At 44.0% G+C, this 27900-nt stretch overlaps 1 protein-coding gene across 6 annotated transcripts in view; it reads left to right on the top strand.

The window, feature by feature from the left end:
- The window catches only part of LOC144681055 (serine/threonine-protein kinase MRCK alpha-like), a 607421-nt gene that overhangs the window by 304041 nt on the left and 275480 nt on the right, over positions 1 to 27900 (top strand). For all 6 annotated transcript variants that reach the window (XM_078542748.1, XM_078542747.1, XM_078542746.1 and 3 more), the window contains exon 4: positions 17623 to 17718. In XM_078542748.1, coding sequence (XP_078398874.1) covers positions 17623 to 17718 — 96 coding nt within the window. The remainder of the gene's footprint in view (positions 1 to 17622; positions 17719 to 27900) is intronic.

Raw genomic sequence — 27900 nt, 5'->3', positions numbered from 1 at the left:
TTAAGAAAGCAATTAGAAGAGCAAAGAGGGGATATGAGAAAGCTCTGGCTGGTAAAAGTAGGGAAAATCCCAAGATATTCTATAAGCATATCAATTGGCAGAGGATAACGAGGTAAAGAGTAGGGCCCATTCAGGACCAAGGAGGCAATCTATGGGTGGAGCCAGAGGACATCGCTAGAGTGTTGAATGAATACTTCACATCCATCTTCACCCACGAGAATGAGGATGAAGGTATGGAACTCGGGGAGAGAGTCTGCGAGGTTCTTGAGCAAATTGATATAGGGAGCGACAAGGTATTGGAGGTGTTGGCAGGCTTAAAAGTGGACAAATCTCCAGGTCCGGATGATTTGTGTCCCAGACTGCTGAAGGAGACAAGGGAGGAGATCGCAAGGGCTCTGACCCAAATTTTTAATTCCTCTCTGGCCACGGGGGAGGTGCCAGAGGACTGCAGAACAGCTAATGTGGTTCTGCTATTTAAGAAGGGTTGTAGAGATAAGCCGGGGAACTACAGACCAGTGAGTCTCACATCAGTGGTAGGGAAACTATTGGAGAAAGTTCTGACGGAGAGAATCTATCTCCACTTGGAGAGGCAAGGTTTGATCAGGGATAGTCAGCATGGCTTTGTTAGAGGCAGGTCAAATTTGATTGAATTTTTTGAGGAGGTGACCGGGTGTGTAGATGAGGATAGTGCAGTTGATGTAGTTTATATGGATTTCAGCAAAGCCTTTGACAAGGTCCCACATGGGAGACTTATAACGAAGGCAAATGCACATGGGAGACAGGGTAATTTGATAAGGTGGATTCAAAATTGGCTTAGTTGTAGGAGACAGAGGGTGATGACAGAAGGATGCTTTAGTGACTGGAAGCCAGTGTCCAGTGGCGTACCACAGGGATCTGTGCTGGGTCCCCTATTATTCATCATTTATATAAACGAGATAGATGACTATGTGGGGAGTAGAATTAGTAAGTTTGCAGATGACACAAAGATTGGCCGGGTGTTTAACAGTGAGGTTGAGTGTCTTGGGTTACAGGAAGATATAGACGGGATGGTCAAATGGGCAGATAAGTGGCAGATGGAATTTAACCCTGAGAAGTGTGAGGTGCTACACTTTGGAAGGAGTAATTTGACAAGGAAGTGACTCACTGTGGAGAGCGGCTGATATCCAGTTAGTTATATTACAGTGTGAATCATTGTTGCGAGGTTCTGACATTTATTTTGTTGTATTCCAGTGTGAACCATTATGGAGTTATATGCACTTAGTGATATTCCATGGTGAATCAGTTTGGAGTGCTGCTGATATCCAGTTACATTAGGGGGAGGCAGTGGCATAGTGGTTTTGTCACTGGACTGATGATCCAGAGACCGAGGTTTGGGTCTGGGGACCCGGGTTCAAATCCCGCCACGGCAGTTGGTGGAATTTGAATCCAATAAAAAAATCTCGAATTAAAAGTCTAATGATGTCATTGCTGATTGTTGTAAAAACCCTTCCAATTCACTAATGTCCTTTAGGAAAGGAAATCTAACGCCCTCACCTGGCCTGGCCTACATGTGCCTCCAGATCCGCAGTAATGTGGTTCGTTCTTAAATGCCCTCTAAAATGTCTTTGCAAGCCACCCAGTCGTACCAAAGCACTACAAAGTCAATAAAAAGGAAGAAAGCAGATGGACCACCTCGCTTTGACCTAGGCACTGGTAAACGACAATGGCAAAGCCAGCCCTGTCGTCCCTGCAAATCCCTCCTTACTATCTGTCTCACAGACTAGTCAAGTGGCATAGTCAGACCTTGCAGATCATATCTTACAGGTCAAATCCCTGACACCACCATCACCATCCCTGGGTCTGTCCTGCCCCACCAGAGGTGGCGGCACAGTGGTATAGAGTCAGGAAGGAGTTGCCCTGGGAGTCCTTAACATTGACTCCAGACCCCATGAAGCCTCCTGCTGATGACTGTGTAGCGTTCCCCGCCCCTCAGCTGATGAATCAATGCTCCTCCATGTTGAACACCACTTGGAGGAAGCGCTGATGGTGGTAAGGGCTCAGAATATACTCTGTGGTAGGGAGACTTCAGTGTCCATCACCAAGAGTGGCTTGATAGCACCGCCACAGACCCAGCTGATTGAGTCCTAATAGACATAGCTGCTAGACTGGGTCTGTGGCAGGTGGTGAGGGAACCAACCTGTCTGCCACAGATGCATCTGTCCAGGACAGTACCTGTAGGAGTGACCTCTGCACAGTTCTTGTGGAGATGATGTCCCATCTTCAGATTGATGATACCTTCCACTGTGTTGTGTGACACTACCACGATGCTAAATGGGATAGATTTCGAACAGAACCAGCAACTCCAGACTTTTTTTATATCCGATCATGGGATGTGGGCATCGCTGGCTAGGCCAGCATTTATTGCCCACCCCTAATTGTCCTTCTTCAGGCAGCATTTAAGAGTCAACCATATTGCTGTGGGTCTGGAGTCACATGTAGGCCAGACCAGGTAAGGGCAGCAGATTTCCTTCCCTAAAGGACATGAGTGAACCAGATGGGTTTTTACAACAATCATCAATGGTTTCATTGTCATCATCAGATTTTTATTGAATCCAAATTTCACCATCTGCCGTGGTGAAGTTTGGTGCGATATGAACCCGGGTCCCCAGATCATTACCCCGGGTCTCTGGAATACAAGTCAGCGACAATACCACTATGCCACCGCCTCCTTCATGGGTCACTCATCCATGAGGCACTGTGGACCATCAGCAGCAGCAGGACTGTACTCAACTGCAATCTGAAACTTCATGACCCATCATTACCCCACTCTACCATTACCACCAAGCCAGGAGATGAAATCTGGTTCAATGAAGAGTGCAGGAGGGCATGCCAGGAGCAGTACCAGGCATACCTAAAAATGAGGTGTCAGCCTGATGAAGCTACAACACAGGACTACTTGCATGCCGAACAGCATAAGCAGCAAGTGATAGACAGAACAAAGCGATTCCAAAACCAATAGATCAGCTCTAAGCTCTGCAGTCCTGCCACATTCAGTCATAAATGGTGGTGGGCAATTAAACAACTCACTGCAGGTGGAGTCTCCACAAATATCCCTATCCTCAATGATGGAGGAGCCCAGCACAGCAGTGCAAAAGATAATGTTGAAGCATTCGCAACAATCTTCAGCCAGAAGTGTCAACTGGATGATCCATCGTGGACTCCTCCAGATGTCCCCAGCATCACAGATGCCCGTCTTCAGCTAATTTGAATCACTCCATGTGAAACGGCTGAAGGCACTGGATAATGCAAAGGCTATGGTCCCTGACAATATTCCGGCAATAGTACTGAAGATTTGTGCTCCAGAACTTGCCGTGCTCCTAACCAAGCTGTTCCAGTACAGCTACAACACCGGCATCCACCCGACAATGTGGAAAATTGTTCAGGTATGTCCTGTACACAAAAAGCAAAACAAATCCAACCCGGCCATGTCAGTCTACCCTCCATCGTCAGTAAAGTGATGGAGGGGATTATCAACAGTGCTATCAAGTGGCACTTGCTTAGCAATAACCTGCACACTGGCACTCAGTTTGGATTCCGCCAGGGTCACTCAGCTCCTGACCTCATTACAGCCTTGGTTCAAGCATGGACAAAAGAGCTGAACTCCCGAGGTGAGGTGAGAGTGACTGCCCTTGACATCAAGGCAGCATTTGACCGAGTGTGGCATCAAGGAGCCCGATCAAAACTGGAGTCAATGGGAATCAGGGAGAATCCGCTGGTTGGAGTCATACCTAGCACAAAGGAAGATGGTTGTGGTTGCTGGAGGTCAATCATCTCAGTTTCAGGACATCACTGCAGGAGTTCCTCAGGATAGTGTCCTCAGCCCAACCATCTTCGGCTGCTTCATCAATGACCTTCCTTCCATCATAAGATCACCATTTGTGACCCTGCAGATACTGAAGCAGTCCATGCCCAAATGCAGCAAGACGTGGACAAACTCCAGCCTTGGGCTCACAAGTGGCAAGCAACATTCGCGCCACACAAGTGCCAGGCAATGACCATCTCCAACAAGAGAGAATTGAACCGTTGCGCCTTGACATTCAATGACAGTAACATCGCTGAAACCCCACTATAAACATCCTGGGGGCTACCATTGACTAGAAACTGAAATGTACTAGCCATTTAAATTCCGTGGCTACAAGAGCAGGCCAGTGGTCAGGAATCCTGCGGCGAGTAATAGCTTTTCCCTATTTATCTTACCAAAGGCTCTGATAATGTTGAACACCTAGAGTCATAGAGGTCTACGGCATAGAAAAAGGCCCTTCGACCCATCGAGTCTGCACCAGTCAAACAAGCACCTAATTATTCTAATCCCATTTTCCAGCACTAGGCCCATAGCCCTGTATGCCATGGCATCGGAAGCACACATCCAAATACTTCTTAAATGTTATGAGCGTTTCTGCCTCTACCACCCTTTCAGGCAGTGAGTTCCAGATTCCCACCACCCTCTGGGTGAAAAATTTCTTCCTCACACCCCCTCTAAACCTCCTGCCCCTTACCTTAAATCTATGCCCCCTGGTTGTTGATCCCTCCACCAAGGGGAAATGTTCCTTCCTGTCTACCCTATCTATGCCCCTTATAATTTTATACACTTCAATCATGTCCCCCCTCAATCTCCTCTGCTCCAGGAAAAATAACCCCAGTCTATCCAATCTCTCCTCATAACTAAAACTCTCCAGCCCAGGCAACATCCTAGTAAATTTCCGCTGCACTCTCTCCAGTGCAATCACATCCTCCCTATAATGTGGATTCCAGAACTGCACACAATACTCTAGCTGTGGTCTAACCAGCGTTTTATACAGTTCCAGCATAACCTCCCTGCTCTTATTTTCTATGCCTTAGCTAGTAAAGGCGAGTATCCCATATGCCTTCTTAGTAACTCACCTCCTGGCTCCCCAAAGCCTGTCCACCATCTAGAAGGCACACATGAGGCATGTGATGGAATACTCTCCCCTTACCAGGATGAGTGCAGCTCCAACAACACTCAACAAGCTCAACACCATCCAGGACAAAGCAGCCCACTTCATTGGCACCATATCCACAAACATTCACTCCCTCCATCACCGACGAACTTTGGCAGCAGTGTCTGCCATCTACAAGATGCACTGCAGAAACTCGCCAAGGCTCCTTAGACAGCACCTTCCAAACCCATGACCATCTAGAAGGACAAGGGCAGCAGACACATGGGAACGCTACCACCTGGAAGTTCCCTTCCAAGCCATTCGCTATTCTGACTGTCCCTGGGTCAAAATCCTGGAACTCCCTTCCTAACAGTGCTGTGGGTGTACCTACACCACAGAGACTGCAGCTTTCAAGAAGACAGCTCACCTCCACCTTCTCAAGGGCAATTAGGAATGGGCAATAAATGCTGGCCTAGCCAGCGATGCCCACATCCCGTAGACGAAAAGAAAATTCCAGTGTGCATCATTGTGGAGAGCTGCTGACATCCAGTTAGTTATATTAGTTATATATATTATATTAGTTATATCAGTTATATTATAGAGGAGCGAGCGAGAGGAGGACCCTGGGACAGGCAGTCAGCAGCACCTAGAGGAGAGTGTGAGAGGAGGACCCCGGGATAGGTAGTCAGTGACACAGAGCAGAGGAGCTATAAAAACAGCGCGAGAAATGGCGAGAGTTCAAGAGCAGATGTGACTGAGGGGGTTCGGTGAGGAGGCAGGAGGAGCTCTTTTCCTTCTCTACCTTTCCTCAGAAAGAAGAGCAGGGGCCTTAGTAAGTAGGCCCTGGTGAGTAAACTAGAAAAGTAATATATTTAAACAAGTAGCTATACCTGGTTTAGCTGGGAAGCGCCAGGAAGAAGGGAAATTTAGGGCCAATATAGTAAAGGGATATAAATAATCCAATGTATAATAAAGTTAACATAAGGGAAGTAGAGTCAAGACATAGCAGGGTAGCTCAGTCAAGTGGAATGTGTGTCCTATAATGTGAAGTCTTGGACGCTACCAGTGTCCTAGGCGACTACATGTGCAGGAAGTGCTGCCAACTGCAGAAACTTGAGCCCCAGGTTTCAGAGCTCGAGTGGCAGCTGGAGTCACTGTGGCGCATCCACGAGGCTGAGAGCTACGTGGATAGCACATTCAGAGAGGTGCTGACACCGCAGCTTAAGGGCCTGGAGACAGAGGGAATGAGTGAGCGCCAGGTAGTCCAAGAGAAGTAGGCAAGTAGTGCAGGCCTCCCTGGGGTCCAACTCACAAATTGGTTTTCCATTTTGGACGCTGGTGAGGGTGCTGATTTTCAGAGGAGTGCAGTCAGACTTAAGTTTGTGGCACCACGAACGGCTTGGCTGTACAGGAGGAGAGGAAGAAGAAAGAAAGAGCAATAGTGATAGGGGATTCATTAGTTCGGGGAACAGACAGACTTTTTTGTGGCTGCAGACATGACTCCAGTTTGTTATGTTGCCTCCCTGGGGTCAAGGATGCCACAGAGTGGCTGCAGGACATTTTTCTGGGAAGGGTGAACAGCCAGAGGTTGTGGTCCACATTGGTACCAATGATTTGGGTGGGAAGGGAGATGTGGTCCTGCAATCAGAATTTAGGGAGCTATGTAGAAAATTAGCAAGCAGGATCTCAAATGTAGTAATCTCCAGATCACTCCCAGTGCCATGTGCCAGTGAGTACAGAAATAGGAGTTTAAAGCACATGAATGCGTGGCTGGAAAGATGGTGCAGGAGAGAGGGCTTTAGATTCCTGGGGCACTGGGACTGGCTCTGGGGGAGGTGGCACCTGTACAAGCCGGACAGATTGCACCTGAACAGAGCAAATGTTTCTTGTGGGGCATTTTGCTAGTACCGTTGGGAGGGCTTTAAGCTAACTTGGCAGCGGTGTGGGAACCAAGAGAAAATATTAGAGTGGAATACCAGGGTGCACAAAATACTAGGAGAGACAGATGGCACTAGTATAGAGAATAATAAGTCAATAGGTGAAGTCGGGGTGAGGGAGAAACTAACAAAATCTAAATCAGGGTTACCTATGCATGTATGTGAATGCATGGAGTATAGCAAATGAGACTGAGGAGTTACAGGCGCAGATTGCCACGTGGAAATATGATGTTCTGGCGATAACAGATCTGGCTCAAGGAAGGGCAGAACTGGGTGTTAAATATTCCCGGGTACAAGGTGTTCAGAAAAGATAGAAAAGAAAGGAAAGGAGGATGAGTGGCGGTATTGGTTAAGGAGCGCATTGCAGTGCTGGATAAAGAGGATGTCCCAGAGGGTTCAAGGACAGAATCAATTTGGCTAGAGCTAAAGAACAAAAAGATACAATTACATTACCTTGTCAATCTTTCCACCCCACCCCCACTAGAGCTGTACCTTGAATGTCCTGCCATCCATTCTTAATTAGCACTTTTCTTAGATAATATCACCACCTTCAACACCTCTTTGATCCTTTTGTCTGTGACATCTTTTGATTATCTGCTCCTATCACTGCTTGCTTGTCCCTACAACCACCCACCCTCAACTTCTCTCCCCCCGCCCCCCACCTTAAACCAGCTTATATTTCACCCCTCTCCTAACTATACTCAGTTCTGTTGAAGGGTCGTGTGGACCCGAAACGTCGACTCTTTTCTTCTCCACCGATGCTGCCAGACCTGCTGAGTTTTTCCAGGTAATTCTGTTTTTGTTTTGGATTTCCAGCATCCGCAGTAGTTTTTTGTTTTGATACAATTACATTGTTCAGTGTAGCCTATGGACCCCCAACTAGTGAGAAGGATGTAGAAGAACAAATCTGCAGGGAAATTACAGAGAGATGCAAGCATTATAGAGTAGTTATAATGGGGAACTTTATTACCCAAATGTTGACTGGGACAGTGATAGTGTAAAAGGCGGAGAGGGGCAAAAGTATCTAGATTCTGTTCATGAAAATTTTGTACAGCAGTATGTGTCCAATCCAACAAGAAAAGACACACTGTTGGACCTGGTTCTTGGAAATGAGGTGGGCCAAGTAGATCAAGTGTCAGTGGGGAAACATTTAGAAGACAGTGATCATTGTATTGTACGTTTTAGGATGATGATAGAAAAGGACGATAGGCAATCCAGAGTAAGAAAAATTAACTGAACGAGAGCCAACTTCGATGGGGTAAGAACGGAGCTGGGCCAGATAGACTGGAATGAAAGATTGGCGGGAAAACTGGTAGCTGAACAATGGGCTACCTTCAAAAAGAATTGGTTCAGGCACAGGCAAGGTATATTCCATCGAAAGAGGAAGGTAGGGCAAATAAATCCAGAGCTCCCTGGATGAAAAAGGAGATAGAAATTAAGTTAAAGAGGAAAAGGCGCACTTTTGACAGGTGTCAGGTAGAAAATACAATTGAGAACCAAGACAAATACAGAAAGTTCAGAGGGGAGGTGAGAAAGCAAATAAGAGAAGCAAAGAGGGATTATGAGAAAAAACTGGCAGCCAACATAAGGGGAATCCCAAAGTCTTCTATATGCATATAAATAGTAAAAGGATGGTAAAAGGAGGAGAAGGGCCGATTCGGGGCTTAAAAAGGAATTTACACATGGACGAAGGGGCCATGGTTGAGGTATTAAATGAATACTTTGCATCTGCCTTTACCAAGGAGGTAGATGCTACCCAGGCCATGGTGACAGACGAGGAAACTCTGTCACTAGAAGGGTGCAGAATTGACAAGGAGGAACTGTTTAATAGAGGTCGGTACTTAAAGTTGACAAGGCACTGGGACTGGATGAGATGCATCCAAGGATATTGAAGGAAGTGAGAGTAGAAATTGCAGGGACACTGGCCATAATTTTTCAGTCTCCCCTAGGCTCAGGCAAGGTGCCTGAGGACTGAAGAATTGCAAACATTACGCCCTTGTTCAAAAAAGGTTGTAAGGATAAGCCCAGCAATTACAGACCGTCAGTTTAACTTCAATGATGGGTAAGATTCTAGAAACAATTATTCGGGATAGAATTAATAGCCACATGGAAAAATATGGGTGTTGATAAGGAAGAGCCAGCATGGATTTCTAAAGGGGAAATCCTGTTTAACTAACTTGCTGGAGTTTTCTGGGGAGGTAACAGAAAAGGCTGATGAGAGTAATGATGTTAATGTGTACATAGACTTTCAAAAGGCATTTGATACAGTAACACACAACCGAGTTTTGAGAAAAGTTATTGCTCATGGAATTAAAGGGACAGTGGCAAGGTGGATACAAAACTGACTGAAAAATAAGAAGCAGAGAGTAATGGTCAATGATATTTTTCAGGCTGGAGGAAAGTTTGTCGTGGAGTTCTCCAGGGGTTGGTATTGGGACCCTTGCTTTTCCTGATATATATTAATGATCTAGATCTTGGTATGCAGGGGACAGTTTCAAATCTGCAGATGATACGAAGCTTGGGAGTGTTATAAATTGCGAGGAGGACAGTGTAGAACTTCAAGAGGACATGGACAGGTTGGTGGAGTGGGCAGATAGATGGCAGATGAAGTTCAATGCAGAGAAGTGTGAGGTGATGAATTTTGATTGGAAGAACATGGACAGACAATATAAAATAAGGGGTGAAATTTTGAAGGGGGTGCAGGAGCAGAAAGACCTGGGTGTATATGTGCATAGATCATTGAAGGTAGCAGGACAGGTGGAGAGAGCAGTTAATAAAGCATATAGTATCATAGGCTTTATAATAGGGGCATAGAGTACAAGAGCAGGGAGGTTATGCTGAATTTATATCAGACACTCGTTAGATCTCAGCATATTGTGTACAGTTCTGGGCACCATATTATGGGAAGGGTGCGAACACATTGGAGAGAGTGCAGAAGAGGTTTACAAGAATGATTCCAGGGATGAGAAACTTCAGTTATGAAGATAGATTGGAAAGGTTAGGACTGAAGGGGACAAACCAACCATGGTTAACCAAGGAAGTTAAGGATGGTATCAAATTTGAAAGAAAAAACACACAATGTGGTAAAGATTCGTGGTAAGCCAGAGGATTGGGAAAGTTTTTAAAAAACTAACAAAAGATGTTTAAAAAATAATAAAGAGGGAGAAAATAAACTTTGAGGATAAACTAGTAAGTATTATAAAAACGGACAGTAAGAACTTCTTTAAATATAAAAAAAGGAAGAAAGAAGCAAAAGTGAATATAGGCTCCTTAGAGAAAGAGGCTGGGGAAATATTAATGAGGAACCAGGAAATGGCAGAGGAGTTGAATAAATACTTTGCATCAGTCTTCACAGTAGAAGACACTGATAGCATTCCAAAAATACTAAATAATCAAGGGGCAAAATGGGGGGAGGAAATAAATACAATAACTATCACTAGAGAAAAAGTTATAGCGAAACTAATGGGGCTATAGGCTGATAAGCCCCCTGGACCTGATGGGTTGCATCCAAGATATTAAAGGAAGTAGCTATACAGATGGTATTTGCACTGGTAGTAATCTTCCAAGAATCTTTAAATTCCGGAAAAGTCCCAGAGGATTGGAAAACTGTCAATGTAACACCCTTATTCAAAAAGGGAGGGAGACAAAAACAGGTAACTATAGGCCAGTTAGCTTAACATCTGTTATTGGGAAAATGTTAGAGTCTGTTATAAAGGATGTAATATCAGAACATTTAGAAATACATAATCTAATCAAGCATAGTCAGCATAGCTTCATGAAGGGGAAATCATGCCTGACAAATATATTAAAATTCTTTGAGGAGGTAACGAGCTGGATCGATAAAGAGGAACCAGTAGATGTAATATATTTGGATTTCCAAAAGGCATTCGATAAGGTACTGCACATAAGGCTACTTAATAAGTTAAGAGCCCATGGTGTTGGGGGTAGTATATTAGCATGGATAGAGGATTAGCTAACTAATAGAAGACAGAGAGTTGGGATAAGGAGGGCATTTTCAGGATGGCAACCCGTAACTAGTGGAGTGTCACAGGGATCAGTGCTGGGGCCACAATTATTTATAATATATATTAATGACTTGAATGAGGGAAGTGAACATGCTATCGCCAAGCTTGCTGATGTCATAAAAATAGGTGGGAAAGCAAGTGGTGAGGCTGACACAAGGAGTCTACAGAGGGATATAGACAGGTTAAGTGAGTGCGCAAAAACTTGGCAGATGGAATATGTGGGAAAATGTCAGTTTGGCAGGAAGAATAGAGAAAGATGCAGCACAGAGGGATTTGGGAGTCCTCGTGTATGAATCCCAAAAAGCTAGCATACAAGTACAGCGGGTAACAGGTAAGGCAAATGGAATGTTGGCCTTTATTTCAAAGGGAATGGACTATAAAAATAGGGAAGTCTAGCTAAAACTATACAAGTCCACACCTAGAATACTGTGAACAGTTTTGGTCCCCTTATCTAAGGAAAGGTATACTGGCATTGGAGGCAGTCCAGAGAAGGCTCACTAGGTTGAGTAGGGATTTTCTTACGAGGAGAGGTTGAGTAGGTTGGGCCTGTATTCATTGGAGTTTAGAAGAATGAGATGTAACCTTATTGAAACATATAAGATTCTTAGGGGGCTTGACAGGATAGATACTGAGAGGTTGTTTCCCCTTGTGGGAGAATCTCGGACCAGAGGGCATAATCTCAGAGTAAGGGGTCACCCATTTAAGACAGAGATGAGGAGGAATTTCTTCTCTTAGAGGGTAGTCAACCTGTTGAATTCTTTACTGCAGAGGGCTGTAGAAGCTGGGTCATTAAGTATATTCAAGGCTGAGATTGACATTTTTTAATCAGAAAAGGAATCAAGGGTTATGGGGAAAAGGCAGGAATGGAGTTGAGGATTATTAGATCATCCTTGATCTCATTGAACGGTGGAGCAGACTCAATGGGCCAAATGGCCTACTTCTGCTCCTACATCTTATGGTCTTATGGTCTGTTCTCCTTGGAGAGAAGAAAGCTAAGAGGAGATTTGATAGAGTTGTTCAAAATCATGAAGGGGCTGGACAGAGTAGATAGGGAGAAGCTGTTCGGGCTAGTGAACGGTTCAGGAACGAGAGGGCACAGATTTAAAGTGATTTGCAAAAGAAGCAAATGTGACATGAGAATAAACTTTTTCACACAACAAGTGGTTTGGGTCTGGAATGCACTGCCTGGAAGTGTGGTGGAAGCTGGTTCAATCGAGGTATTCAAGCGGGAATTAGATTATTATTTAATTAGAAACAACGTGCAGGGTTATGGGGAAAAGTCAGGGCAATGGCGCTAGGTCATAATGCTCATTTGGCAAGCTTGTGTAGACACAATGGGCCGAATGGCTGTTAAAATTCTGTGATTCTGTGATATTCCAGTGTGAATCCTTGTGGAGAGCGGCTAATATCCAGTTAGTTATATTCCAACGTGAATCATTGTAGAGTGCTGCTGTTAGCCTGGTGGCCTTCCCATGGCATCTTCCCATGCAATTACAGAAGGTGCAACACCTGCCTCTTTACCTCCTCCATCCGCACCGTCCAAGGGCCCAAACGCTCCTTTCAGGTGATGCAGCACTTCATTTGCAGATCCTTCAATTTGGTCTACTGCATTCGCTGCTCCCAGTGCAGTCTCCTCTACATTGTGGAGACTAAACGCAGACTGGGTGACCGCTTTGCGGAACACCTTCCCTCAGTCTGCAAGCATGACCCAGACCTTCCTGTTGCTTGCCATTTCAACACACCATCCTGCTCTCATATCCACATGTCCATCCTTGGCCTGCTGCAATATTCCAGTGAAGCTCAACGCAACTGGAGGAACAGTATCTCATCTTCCGATTAGGCACTTTACGGCCTTCCGGACCATTGAGTTCAACAACCTCAGACCATGATCTCTCTTCTCCATTTCTAACTTTTAATCAATATTTTTTTCTATTTTTAATTTTTATTTTTCTTCATAGTTATTTTCATTTTTATTTTTATTGATTTATTTTTAGTTGTTTATTCATTTTTTAAGTCCTTTCCCCAAACCGCGCCCCGCCTACCCATCCACAGGGCCACTTGTTTCCATGTTGTACTTTCACAGAGCGCTGACCCTTGTTCTGCTATTAACACATTCTGCTTTCTTACCTTTATGCCACTATCAGCACCTTCTTTAGTCTTCACCACTTCCATTAGCACTCCCTTTCTCTTGTGTCCATGACATCTTTGTCAATCTCTCCTTAGCTGTCACCTATCCATCACTGTCTATCTTGCTTCACCTGCCCCACTCCCGCTTAAACAATATAAAATCAATCACATTTCTACTTTAGCTCTGAAGCAGAGTGATACGGACTCGAAACGTTAACTCTGTGTCTATCTTCATAGATGCTGCCAGACCTGCTGAGTTTCTCCAGCATTTTCTGTTTTCATTTCAGATTTCCAGCAAACACAGTATTTTTCTTTCATCGGAATGCTCTGGGAGCCTGGATTCAAATCCCACCACAGCAGATGTTGGAATTTGAATTCAAAATATCTGGATTTAAAAATCTAATGATGACCATGAAACCATTGTCGATTGTTGTAAAAAGCCATCTGGCTCACTGATGTCCTTTTTGGAAGGAAATCTGTCATCCTTACCTGGTCTGGCCTGTGTATGACTCCAGACCCAAAGCAATACAGTTTTGACTCTTAAATGCTCTCTGAAATGGCCTAGCATCCACTCAATTGTATCACAATCGCTAGAAACTCTCTAAGGAATGAAACTGGAAGGACCACCTGGCATCGATCTAGGCAGTGGCAAACTCAGCGCTGTCGACCCTGCAAATTCCTCCTTTCTAACACCTGGGGCTTTTGCCAAAATTGGTAGAGCTGTTCCACAGACCAGTCAAGCCACAGCCTGACATAGTCATACTAACAGAATCGTACCTTACAAATGATGTCCCAGACACCGTCATTGCCATCCCTGGGCATGGCCTGTCCCACTGGCAGGATGGGTCCAGCAGTGGTGGCGGCACAGTGGTGTACAGTTAGGAGGGAGTTTCCCTCGGAGTCCTCAACATCAACTCCAGACCCCATGAAGTCTCATGGCATCAGGTCAAACACGGGCAAGGAAACATCCTGCTGATTACCACGCACCGCCCGCCCACCACCTCCCCCCTTTCTCAACTGATGAATCAGTAGTCTTCCATGTTGAGCACCACTTTGAGGAAGCACTGAGGATGGCAAGGGTGCATAATGTACTCTGGGTGGGGTCTCCAATGTCCTTCTCCAAGAGTGGCTTGGTAACACCACCACAGGCTGAGCTAGCTGAGTCCTAAAGGACGTGGCTGCTAGACTGAGTCTGCGGCAGGTGGTGAGGGAAAAACATACTTGACCTCATCCTAACCAAACCTAACAGATGGCATTTGCCCATGACATTATTGGTAAGAGTGACCACCGCATAGTTCTTGTGGAGTTGATGTCCCGTCTTCACATTTGAGGATACCCTTTCATTGTGTTCTGTGGCTCTACCATTGTGATAAATGGCATAGATTTCAAACACATCTCGCAGCTCAATACTGGGCATCCATGAGGTGCTGTGGGCCATCAACGGCAACAGAATTATGAACAATCACAATCTGCAACCTCATGGCCCATCATATCCCTCAGTCCACCATTCCCACCAAGCCAGGGGATCAACCCTGGTTCAATGAAGAGTGCAAGAGGGCATGCCAGGAGCAGCATCAGACATACCTTAAAATGAGCGTCAACCTGGTGAAGCTATAACACAGGACTATTTCCGTGCCAAACAGCATAAGCAGCAAGTGATCCCACAATCAATGAATCAGATCTAATCTCTGCAGTCCTGCCACATCCAGTCATGAATGGTAGTGGACAGTTAAACAACTAAATGGAGGAGGAGGTTCCACAAATATCCCCATACTCAATGATGGGGGAGCCCAGTACATCAGAGCAAAAGATAAGGCTGAAGCAGTTGCAACCATCTTCAGCCAGAAGTGCCGAATGGATGATCCATCTTGGCCTCCTTCAGAGGTCCCTGACATCACAGATACCAGTCTTCAGCCAATTCAATTCACTCCACGAGATATTACCAAACAGCTAAAGGCATTGGATACTGCAAAGGCTATGGGCCCTGACAATATTCTGGCAAATAGTACTGAAGAAATGTGCTCCAGAACTTGCCGCACCCGTCACCAAGTTGTTCCAGTACAGTTACAACACTGGCATCTACCTGGCTATGTGGGAAATTGCCCAGGTATGTCCTGTGCACAAAAAATAGGACAAATCCAACCCGGCCAATTACTGCCCCATCAGTCTACTCTCCATCATCAGTAAAGTAATGGAAGGGGCCATCAACAGTGCTATCAAGTGGCACTTGCTCAGCAACAACCTGCTCACTGACACTCAGTTTGGGTTCCGCCAGGGTCACTCAGTTCCTGACCTCATTACAGCCTTGGTTGAAACATGGACAAAAGAGCTGAACTCCTGGGGTGAGGTGATAGTGACTGCCCTTGACATCAAGGCAGCATTTGATCTTGTATGGCATCAAGGAGCAAAACTGGAGTCAATGGGAATCAGGGGTAAAATCTTCCCTGGTTGATGGTTATGGTTGTTGGAGATCGGTCATTTCCGCAGGAGTTCCTCAGGGTAGTGTCCTAGGCCCAACTATCTTCAGCTGCTTCATCAATGACCTTCCTTCCATCATAAGATCAGAAGTAGGGATGTTCGCGATGATTACACAATGTTCAGCCCACCATTCAGGACTCTTCAGATACTGAAACAGCCCATGTCCAAATGCAGCAAGACTTGGACAATATCCATGCTTGGGCTGAGAAGTGCCAGGTAACATTTGCACCACACAAGTGCCAGGCAATGACCATCTCCAATAAGAGAGAATCTAACCACTGACATTTTGATGTTCGATGGCATTACCATCGCTGAATCTCTCACTGTCAACACCCTGGGAGTTGCCATTGACTGGAAACTGAACTGGACTAGCCATATAAATACTGTGGCTACAAGAGCAGGTCAGAGGCTGTGAACCCTGTGGCAGGTAACTCACCGCCTGAATCCCCAAAGCCTGTCCACCTTCTGCAAGGCACAAGCCAGGAGTGTGATGAAATACTCTCCATTTGCCTGAACGAGTGCTGCTCCCAACAACACTTGAGAAGCTTGTCACCTTTGAGGACAAAGCAGCCCGCTTGATTGATACTCTTCCCCCCGCCAACAAACATTCATTCCCTCCATCACTGATGCACAGTGGCTGCAGTCTGTACTATCTACAAGTTGCACTGCAGGAACTCACCAAGACTACTCAGACAGCATCTTCCAAATTCATGAATGTTGCCATCTAGAGGGAGAACAGCAGCAGATAGAAGGGAACACCATCACCTGCAAGTTCCCCTCCAAGTCACACACCATCCTGACTTGGAAATATATCACCGTTCCTTCACTGTCGCTGGGTCAAAACCCTGGAATTCCATCCCTAACAGCACTGTGGGTGTACCTACACCACATAGACTGTAGTGGTTCAAGAAGGCAGCTAACTACCACCTTCACGAGGGCAATTAGGGATGGGTAATAAATGTTGGCCCAGCCAGCGAAGCCCACCATCCTATGAACGAATAAGGAAAATATGCTTAGATGACCGTTTTCTTTTATATGACTGAAAAGTTGGTGCAATTTGTACTGACACGGCTGCATTGTGTTGTATAACGGTAAACCTTGCATGCTTTTTCCATTCTTTACCCAAGGGTCAATTAGTTCTTGCATCTTGTCCCTGGAGTCAGCAAAGTGACCTTTTTTTAGCTTGTTAAACAAAAATTCCTTTTTCTGTCTCACTGAGAACCATCCAAAAATGCAAGGAATTGACAGGCTGTGGGGAAGGATTATCTTGGATGCCAACAGAGCTGTGGGCTATATTTGATCCAAGTTAGATGCTAAAAAAAGTTAAACTGTTTTGGCCTGATGTTCAATTTCAAGTACAGCTATCTTTAACTTGTCTAATGTGTGTAATTACATTGGATTGCAATTTAAACGAAGTAATTGAAGCAGATTAGTTGTCTGGTATTTTCCAGCTAGTAGTTTGTCAAATTTCCAAGTGATTTGTGGTGACATATTGCTCATATTTTGGTTTGAAAAAAATCCGACGATGCTCACTGGATAGGGGAAGTAGTTGGGGAGGGAGAGAGAGAACTGGCTATGGTTTAGTGGATTTATTGCCATGAAGAGGGCCTATTAGTTATAGATTTCCCTCAGTCACAGTAGATCTTACAAAGGAAGCATTTTTAAACCCAAACTTATATTACACTGTTGTATTTTAATCTTGCTTTTATCTAAAACAAAAATTAAATAATTAAAGAGAAAAAGGCTCATTTTATGAACTGTAATGCATTTAATCTCTTCAGTTATGAATTGGATGTGAATACTCCCTGGTTAGCCATGAACCCTGCACTCCCTATCATTCTGGTAAAGTGAGCTGATGTTCAAGTTAGCACCCTAATCACATCTCCCATTTGTATCAAAAGACTCACTAGATATTTGATCTCTCTCCATGTAGCATCCTTGTTGTCTGCAGGCTACACTGCACTACACTCTAGCCATCCATCTAATTGAGCTAACCAACTTCTAATACCTGCACTGAAAAGCAAAAATTCAAGTTTTTGTGCATTTGAGCCATGTCTGTCCTACTATTCTTGATCTTATCTAATTTTGTGTATAACTTGCATCTTGTTTTTAATCCAGACTGCCTGCTTTCGAGAGGAGCGGGATGTGTTGGTGAATGGAGACAGCCAGTGGATTACCACGTTGCACTATGCATTCCAGGATGAAAACTACTTGGTGAGTTAAAACCTATAGTGCAATTTCTTTTGTGCCAATTTTAAGTCAGTTGGTATTTAATTCATTTTTAAATAATTTGTTCCCCTGTTTAGCTCCACTGGACAGCAAACCACTTCCTAGTCACAGGATCGACATCTGATCTCTACTAGCTCTTGTCATTATACACTGTAAGCATTGGCAGGGAAGTACCTGGCAGCAGTCTGGGTTGATTCCCTCTGTGGCCTCTCTCTTCCTTTGTGGAGCAATACTTCCTTCCACCTGATACTTTTCTTCCTTCCCCTAACCAACACCCTGTAACAAAGGGAATTGATGGCATGTGCAGCAACAGACAAGAAACTATATCCCATTCTGCAGTGTACCATGCTAGTAGACTGCTTTCTAAGTTGAATTGTCCCTTTGACAATATTACTGGCTGTAGAGGGACGATCACTTTTTAAAAATGTATCTCAGTATTTATAAAGATATGGATAGTAATTATGCATTCAGCTTCTTGAGTTAATTTATCCATTTTTTGCACCTTTGTTGTTGTGCAGTTGAATGCCTCCATGGTCATCAAATGGTTAAGTGGTAAAGTTGATTCGAAAAAAAATAAAAATAAAATTAAAACAAAAATAAAAAATATGAAAATGAAAGCAAGCACAGTTTAGGTTAAAGTTATTTGTGTTTAACCAATCTGATTGAGTTTTGGATGAGGTAACAGAAAGGGTCAATGAGGTTAATATGGTTGAAGTGGTCGAAATGGACTCCAAACAGGCATTTGATGAAGTGCCACATAATAGGTTTGCCAGCAAAGTTGAAGCCCATAAACTAAAAGGGACAGTGGCAGCGTGGATACGAAGTTGGCCGAGTGACAGGAAACAAAGTGTAGTGGTGAGTGATTGTTTCTCGGGCTGGAAAATGATCTACAGTGGGGTTTCTTAGGGGTCAATATTAGGACTACAGCTTTTCTTGATCAAAGTTAATGACCTAAACCTGGGTATACAGGGCACAATTTAAAAATTTGCAGATGACACAACTTGGAAATATTATGATAATAAAAGCAAAATACTGTGGATACTGGAAATTGAAATAAAAACAGAAAATGCTGGAAAAACTCAACAGGTCTGGCAGCATCTGTGAAGAGAGAAACAAAGTTAACGTTTTGAGCCCGTATGACTCTTTTTCAGAGCCCCCACTGAGACATAATGTGAACTGTGAGGTGGACAACGATTGACTTCAAGAGAACGTGGACAGGTTGGCAGAATGGGCGGACAAGTGTTAGATGAAATTAATGCAGAGTAGTGTGAAGTGATATATGTGGATGAGATGAATGAGGAGAGGCAACAGAAAATAAGAGATACAATACTAAAGTGGGTGCAGAAACAGAGACATTTGGGGTATATGTGTGCAAATTGTTAAAGATGACAGGAGAAGTTGACAAAATGGTTAAAACAGCATATGGGATCCCAGACTTTATAAAGAGGACAGAAGCAAGGAAGTTCTGATGAACCTTTAAATCACTGGCTGACCCTCAACTCGAGTATTGTATCTAATTCAGGGCACTTCACTTTAGGAAGGATGTGAAGGCTTCGGAGGGGACACAGAGAAGATTTACATGAATGATTCCAGGGAAGAGGATAACTTCAGTTATGTGGATAGATTGGAGAAGCTGGTTCTGCTCTGCTTAGAGAAGAGAAGGTTGAGGGGAAGTTTGATAGAGATGTTCAACATCATGAGGGAGTCTAGACAGAGTAGATAGAAATTGTTTCCATTGGTGGAAGGGTCAAGAACCAGAGAACACAGATTTAATGTGATTGGCAAAAGAACCAAAGGTGACATGAGGAAACTTCTGTACACAGCGAGTGGCCAGGATCTGGAATGCACTGCCTGAGAATGTGATGAAGGCAGATTCAATCATGGCTTTGAAAAGAGAATTGGATAAGCACCCGAACAGAAAAAAATTACAAAGCTTTGGGGGAAAGGGGATGGGAGTGGAATGAGCTGAGTTGCTTTTGCAGTGAGCCGGCATGGACTCAACGGGCCAAATGGCCATCTCCTGTGCTGTAACTGTTCTATGATTCTATTCTGCTGTGGTCTTGCCTAGGTCCTATACAACCGCAACAACATTTCTTCACTTCTGTACTCAAAGCCTCTTGCAGTAAAGGCCAACATACAATTTGCCTTTCTAATTGTTGTTGCACCTGCATGTTAGCTTTCAGTGACTTGTGAACAAGGACACCCAGGTCCCTTTGGATGTCAATGCTATAAAATCTCTCACCTTTTAAGAAATACTCTGCATTTCTGTTTTTCCTACCAAAGTGGATGACTTCGCATTTTTCACAACTTTCACATTTTGAACTAAGAAGAAGGTGATTAATGGATAATGCCAGGGATAACTGGACTTCATTCTGATGTGATTGTCAAAAAGCTAGGGCTGTATTGATTGGAGCAGAAAACATTAAGGGTGATCTAATAAGTATTCATAGGATTACCATACAAAATACAGCACATAAACAGGCCATTAGGCCTAGCCTGTCCATGCCAGTGTTTATGCTCCACTCGAGCCTCCTCTTATGGTTTCTCATCTAAATATACCATCATAACCATCTATTCCCTTTTCCCTCATTTACTAGTTCAACATTTTCACTAGTCTTTGGGTAAAGAAGTTTCTGAATTTCCTATTGGGTTTCTTGGTGACTATCTTACATTGATGGCCTCTAGTTATGCTATTCCTCACCACTCATCAAGGCTCCTTTGACAGCTAGAGGCCATGAATACAAGACAGCACCTTCCAAAACTGCGACCTCTACCACCTAGAAGGGCAGCAGATGCATGGGAACACCAGCACCTGCAAGTTCCACTCCAACCCACACATCACCCTGACATGGAACTATATCGCCCTTCCTTCACTGTCGCTGGGTCAAAATAATGGAGCCCCCTCTCTAAGAGCATTGTTTTTTAAAAATTCATTCATGGGATGTGGGCATCGCTGGCTAGGCCAGCATTTATTGCCCATCCCTAATTGCCCTTGTTCAGAGGGCATTTTAAGAGTCAACCACGTTGAGTCTGAAGTCACATGTAGGTCAGGTAAGGACAGCAGATGAGTTTTTACAACAATCGGCAATGGTTTCAGATTTTTATTGGATTCAAATTTCACCATCTGCTGTGGTGGGATTTGAACCCAGGTCCCCTGGGTCTCTGGAATGCTAGTCCAGTGATAATACCACTATGCCACCACCTCCCCTTGCGCGTTCCGACACCACATGTACTGCAGCGTTTCAAGAAAGTGGCTCGCCACCACCTTCTCAAGGGCAATTAGGGATGGGCAATAAATGCTCTCCTAGGCAGCAATGCCCACATTCCAAGAATGAATTTTTAAAAAATCATTCTCTTAATATTCTCTCTACCAAAGTCATAGTTATAAAGGTTTCTGTTAGGTCACCCTTTGGTTTTTTCCAAGAGAAAAGAGACCCAAACCTGTCAATCCTTTCCTGATACGTATATCCACTCCTTTCTGGTATCATCCTTATAAATCTTCTCTGCATCCTCTCCAGTACCGCAGCATCCTTTTTATAATATGGTGACCAGAACTGCCTGGTCCAACCAAGCAAGCTTCGATACAAGTTTAGCATAACTTTCCTACTTTCAATTCTACCCTTCTAGAATTAAAGCATAGTGTCTGGTAGTACAGAACTTGAGTATTGCTGATCAGATCATTTCGTGTTGTATATCGCGTAAACTCATGAATGGGCCTAAGGCCATCACTTTCGGCCCTGAAAAGTGTCCAGTGCATCTCATTATCCTGGAAGGACAAGGCTCACAGTGTTGCGCATTTGCATGTACTGGAAGCTACATATATTAATACACAGGGCCCTGTTCTTTACAGACAGAAAGAACATGTACACAAATTGCACCTGTTTCAACTAAACAAAATAAGTGAAATATGTAATAGCTATTTGCTGGTTCATTCCTCAGGGCAATGCCTTGAACAATCAGAGTCAAGCTGCCTTGTTTAAAATTTCAAACAATGCTTGGCAGTTAACTGTCAGTCACCATTAACTGATGCATTCTCCATGGCAACACCTCCACGGATCAGAGTCTACTTGCGAACCAATCAGCACACTCTTCTCAGCTCGTATAAAGTTGTTGCTTCCCCTGACATTGGTATCCTTGCAATTGTCCTGAGTGCAAGACGCAAAGCTTCAACAAAATGTCTTTTTTCAGCAATACTAAAACTTAGTGCTTGGTTACCTCTTTTTATGGCTTGCTAGCCTATGGCGCAACTTTTGTGACTGATGTTATGATGTTTAATATTATATACAGACTTGTGAATATAGTGGTTAATGAATAAGCACAAAAGGAAATTAGTTTAGTTTTTTACTGAAAATATAAAGGGACGAATTAGAATACACTTTCCCTAGACACTGATGCCATCCTTCTTTCTGGCAACAGTCTGAGACAAAACCAGATTGTTTGCAGCCCTGCTGTCATATTTGACCCTGAGATGAGCTTCTCACCACATATCTGCATCATCCCTAAGATCACCTATTTTTACCTTCGTAATATCCCCTGACTCTGCCTCTGCCTCAGCTCATCCACTACTGAAACCCTCATTTGTGCCTTTGCTACCTCTAGACTTGACTTTTTAAAATTCATTTGGGGAAGTGGGATCGTTGGCTAAGCCAGCATTTATTGCCCATCCCTAATTGCCCTTGAGAAGGTGGTGGTAAGCTGCTTCTTGAACTACTGCAGCCCGTGTGGTGTAGGTACACCCACAGTGCTGTCAGGGAGGGGGTTCCATAACTTTGACCCAGCGAGTCAAGAATGCATCTGTTAATGGAGAAGGCGGGAGAATGAGGTTGAGAAACTTATCAGCCATGATTGAATGGCGGAGCAGACTCGATGGGCTGAATGGCCTAATTTCTGCTCCTATGTCTTATGGTCTTATGGACAGTGTAGGAACAGCGATATATTTCCATGTCAAGATGGTGTGTGGCTTGGAGGGGAACTTGCAGATGGTGGTGTTCCCGTGCATCTGCTGCCCTTGTCACTCTAGATGGTGGTGATCGTGGGTTTGGAAGGTGCTGTCTAATGAACCTTGGTGGATTCCTGCAGTGCATGGACTGAGTATGTGTGGATGGGGTGCCAATCAAGCGGGCTGTTTTGTCCTGGATGGTGTTGAGCCTCTTGAATGTTGTTGGAGCTGCACTCCCCCAGCTAAGTGGGGAGTGTTCTATCACACTCCTGACTTTGTGTCTTGTAGATGGTGGACAGGCTTTGGGGAGTCAGGAGGTAAGTTACTTGCTGCAGGATTCCCAACCCCTGACCCGCTCTTGTATTTGGCTAGTCCATTTCAGTTTCTGGTCAATGAGTCCACTTCAGTTTCTGGTCAATGGAAACCCCCAGGATGTTGATAGTGGGGGTTTCAGTGATGGTAATGTCATTGAATGTCAAGGGGTGATGGTTAGATTCTTCCTTGCTGGAGAAGGTCATTGCCTGTCATTTGTGTGGCATGAATGTTTCTTGCCACTTGTCAGCTCAAGCCTGGATATTGTCTAGGTTTTGCTACATTTGGATTGGAACTGCTTCAGTATCTGAGGAGTCGCGAATGGTGCTGAACATTGTGCAATTGTCAGCGAACATCCCCACTTCTGACCTTATGATGGTAATTGGCTGGGTTTGATTTGTGCTGCTTTTTGTGTATGGGACATAACTGGGCAAATTTCCACATTGCCAGGTAGATGCCGGTGTTGTAGCTGTACTGGAACAGCTTGGCTAGGGGCGCAGCAAGTTCTGGAGCATCAGTCTTCAGTACTAATACTGGAATATTGTCAGGGCCCATAGCCTTTGCAGTATCCAGTGCCTTCAGCCATTCCTTGATATCATGTGGAGTGAATCAAATTGGATGTGTGATGCTGGGGACCTCTGGTGAAGGCCGAGGTGGATCATCCATTTGGAACTTCTTGCTGAAGATTGTTGTAAATACCTTACCCTTTGCTTTTTTGACTTCCCCATCATTGAGGATGAGGATATTTGTGGAGCTTGGATCTGATCCGTTGGTTGTGGGATCACTTAACTCTGTCTATTGCATGCTGCTTATGCTGTTTAGCACGCAAGTAGTCACAAGTTGTAGCTTCACCAGGTTGACACCTCATTTTTAGGTATGCATGATGTGCTCCTGGCATGCCCTTCTGCACTCTACATTGAACCAGGGTTGATCCCCTGGCTTGGTGATAATGATAGTATGGGGGATATGCCAGGACATGAGATTGTGGTTGAGTACAATTCTGCTGCTGCTGATGGCCCATAGTGCCTAATGGGTGCCCAGTCTTGAGCTGCGAGATCTGCTCGAAATCCATCTTATTTAGCACAATGGCAGAGCCACACAACGCAAGGAAAGGTATCCTCAATGTGAAGACAGGACTTCGTCTCCACAGGAACTGTGTAGTGATCACTCCTACCAATGTTGCCATGGACAAATGCATCTACGACAGGCAGGTTGGTTAGGATGAGGTCAAGTATGCTTGTTGGTTCCTCACCACCTGCCGTAGATCCAGTCTAACAGCTATGTCTTTTAGGACTCGGTAAACTCTGAGTTAACGTTTCGAGTCCGCATGACTCTTCTTAACAGCTAAAGAGAAGTAGAAATATGATGGATTTCATACTGTTTAAGAGGAGCTGGGGCAGGTAAAGCAAGATGGAAGGTCAGGGATAGGTGGGAGCTAATGACAAAGATGTGATCGACACGAGAAAGGGAGTGATGATGGAAGTGGCAAGGACTAAAGAAGGTGCTGATAGTGGCAGAAATGAATTAATAGCAGAACAAGGGTGAGCGGCCTATGAAAGCACAACATAGAAACAAGTGATAGATGGCCCTGTGGAAGGGTTGGGGGTTGGTTGGGGAAAAAGGATAAAAAAATTTTTTTTTAAATAAATAAATAAATATAAAAATAACTAAGAGGAAATATAAAAATAAAAAAATGGATTAAAAAAAGTAGAGATGGAGGAGGGAGTTCATGATCTGATGTTGTTGAACTCAATGTCAAGTCCAAAAAGGCTGTAAAGTGCCTAATCGGAAGATGAGGTGCTGTCCCTCCAGTTTGCATTTGGCTTCACTGGAACATTGCAGCAGGCCAAGGACAGACATGTGGGCATGAGAGCAGAAATGGCAAGTGACAGGAAGATCTTGGTTATGCTTGCGGACTGAGCGATGGTGGTCTGCAAAGCGGTCACCCAGTCTGCGTTTGGTCTCCCCAATGTAGGGGAGTACAGGGGAGTACATGCAGGTGAATACAGTAGTCCAAATTAAAGAAAGTGCAAATGATGTGCCTCTTCACCTGAAAGGAGTGTTTGGGGGCTCGGACAGTGTGGAGTCTTGAGTTGCTAGATTTGTTTGAAACCTATCCCGTTTAGCACGGTGGTAGTGCCACACAACACGACGGAGGATATTCTCAATGTGGAGACAGGACTTTATCTCCACAAGGAATGTGAGACAGCTCTCCCAGTTTTGACACTCACCCCAGATGTTAGCAAGGAGGACTTTGCAGGGTTGACAAGGCTGAGATTGCCATTGTCGTCACCAGGGCCTAAGCCGGGTTTCATTCGTTATAGACTTCATAGTGATTTGATACAACTGAATGGCTTGTTAGGCTATTTCAGAGGGCATTTTAAGAGTCAACCACATTGCTGTGGGCCTGGAATCACATGTAGGTCAGACCAGGTAAAGATGGCAGCTTTCCTTCCCTACAGGAAATTAGTGAACCAGATGGGTTTTTACAACAATTGACAATGGTTTCATGGTCATCATTAGACTTTAATTGCAGATTTTTATTGAATTCAAGTTCCACCATCTGCCTCGGGATTCAAACCCAGAGCTTTATCCTGGGTCTCTGGATTACGAGTCCAGTGATAATACCACTATATTACCACCTCCCCCTCTGTTCCAATGCACTTCTGACCAACCTCCAAGGTTCTACCTTCTGTAGAAACATAGGAACAGGAAGAGGCCATTTAGCCCCTCGAGCCTGTTCTGCCTCTCAATGAAATTATGGCTGATCCGTGACATAACTCCAGAGACGTGACATTGCTTCATAGCCCTTAACACGTTTGGATAACAAAAAATCTATCAATCTCATTTAAAGTTTAAAATTGACCTAGCATCAATGGCTGTTTTCAGAAGAGAACTCTAAACTTCTACCGCTCTTTATGTCATAGTACAGAAGCAGGCCATCCAACCCATTGTGCCAGTGATGGCTCCTTGAAAGTGCCAGTTAGCCAATTAGTCTCACTCATGTGTTTTTTCTCCAATAGCCCTGCAAATTTTCCCTTCAAGTATCTATTCAATTCCTTTTTAAAAGTTTTGACTGCTATTACTCTGCTTGGCAGTGAATTAAAGTGATCGTAACAACTTGCTGCATAAAAAAAATTCTCATCTCTACTCTGGTTCTTTTGTCAATAATCTTAGATCTGTGTCCTCTGGTTATTGACCTACCCGCCAATAGAAATAGTTTTTCTGCACAGCTCAACTTACTCCAATGCTACCTGGAAGATGCTAAGCATAAATGGGGAAAACCAACTGCTCCATGCAAATATTGAATGAGGTGATAGATGACAGTGATTTTGACAGGCTTCTTTGTTTTGGCGCACAGCTATGCAGACATTGCACTATAAAATCAAATATAAATTGTGTCTTTTAAGAATATCAAAGGATTATGATGGAGGAAGGCTCCAAAAGCCATAATTTATCTGAAGCAAGTCTGATGCAAAATAGTTAGAAGTTCTTAGATTAAATTTAGCTAAACATTTTAGAGTTTAAAATGGTTCTTGGACATCAGAACTATCCAAACCATTTTTTTAATCCTTACTCATAATCCCTCTTCTGTTTTTAAAAGGGGTTCCCAGCATTCTGACTAAAGGCCACTGTGGTTTCATAGTCGCCATTTATTTCCTAGTTATACCTCAATGTTCTTTAAGAAAATTCAGTGCTTGCTATTGTTATTACCCTTCAACATCCCTACAACAATCTAACTTGCAAATTTTAACAGGCAGAATCAGGCCAAATTAGGCAGATCCAAAAATAACTTTTGTTCAAAGACATGAAAAAATTGAAGTTGATCATGGACACTAAGTTAGTCAAGATTTAGATTTGAGAAACATAATGCTAGATATTTTATCTCTTCCATCAAATGGCCAGGATTTTGTCTCAATGTTATTAATGTTGCAATATTCAGCTGTTAAGAAAAAGTTGATAAATCCCGGAAAGGAGTAGGAATACAAGAACATAAGGATAAATCTAATCAAGCTGCCTCCTTCTTTCTCTCCTCTAGCTTCAAAATTTAAAGAGCACAATGTAAATCTGAATCAGTTAAAACAAGTAGAATAAAAGCACCAAGACCTACGAGGGATAATGCTGTCTTTTTCATCCCAAGGCTAGAGTTTCAATCTATCCAGACCGATGGGATAAAAGTCTCTTGTTACTGATAAGTTCCTACTCAAAATCAGTTTGAACGCCCTCTATTCTGTTCTACTGTGTATGAGGGCATTGCACAAGAAGGCAGTAAACTGGCAATCTTACAGACTCTCTCCCACTCAGGCTGTAAATGTATAAAATTGAAACATTAGAATAGTTCAGTTGGGGTACTCTGAGGCTGTAGTTAAGATCTGTTGTTGGGTAGAGGGAACTTTACCTAGCTTGCAAACAGTCCTGCCCCTGACCTTGGAGTGATTGACTGTTAGCTCCGAGTACTGAGAGTGGAAGATTACTCCTGAAAGGCCTAACCAGAGATTTTAGACTCTGCTCCCCCTAGTCCTAGACTCCATAACCAGTGTAAACATAAATTTAGCCAGAGCTCTGCTGCCTGTGTCTTAACTTGCACTGTCCCATTCACCATTACCCCTATACTTGTTGACCTACATTGACTGCCAATTAAGTACCACCTCAAATTTAAAATTCTCAATCATTTGTTTTCACTCACCTCCACGATCTCGCCATGCCTATCTCTGTAACCTTATCAAGTCTCACAACCATCCCAGATATCTACACTTGGCTAATTTTGACCTCTTGAGCATCTCCAATTTCAATTGCTCCACAATTGATGGCCATGCCTTCAACTGTCAAGCCCTTAGGTTTTAGAAACTGGATATAGCAGTCCTAGAGAATGAGAAGGGAGGTTATGTAGGTTGGTAGAGAATGGTACTTGAGAT

This window comes from Cetorhinus maximus, chromosome 5 (genome assembly GCF_964194155.1).
Source record: "Cetorhinus maximus chromosome 5, sCetMax3.hap1.1, whole genome shotgun sequence".
In the NCBI taxonomy this organism is placed as follows: domain Eukaryota; kingdom Metazoa; phylum Chordata; class Chondrichthyes; order Lamniformes; family Cetorhinidae; genus Cetorhinus; species Cetorhinus maximus.
Note: the sequence above shows the minus strand (reverse complement) of the source record. Positions and strands in the feature narration are given on the sequence as shown.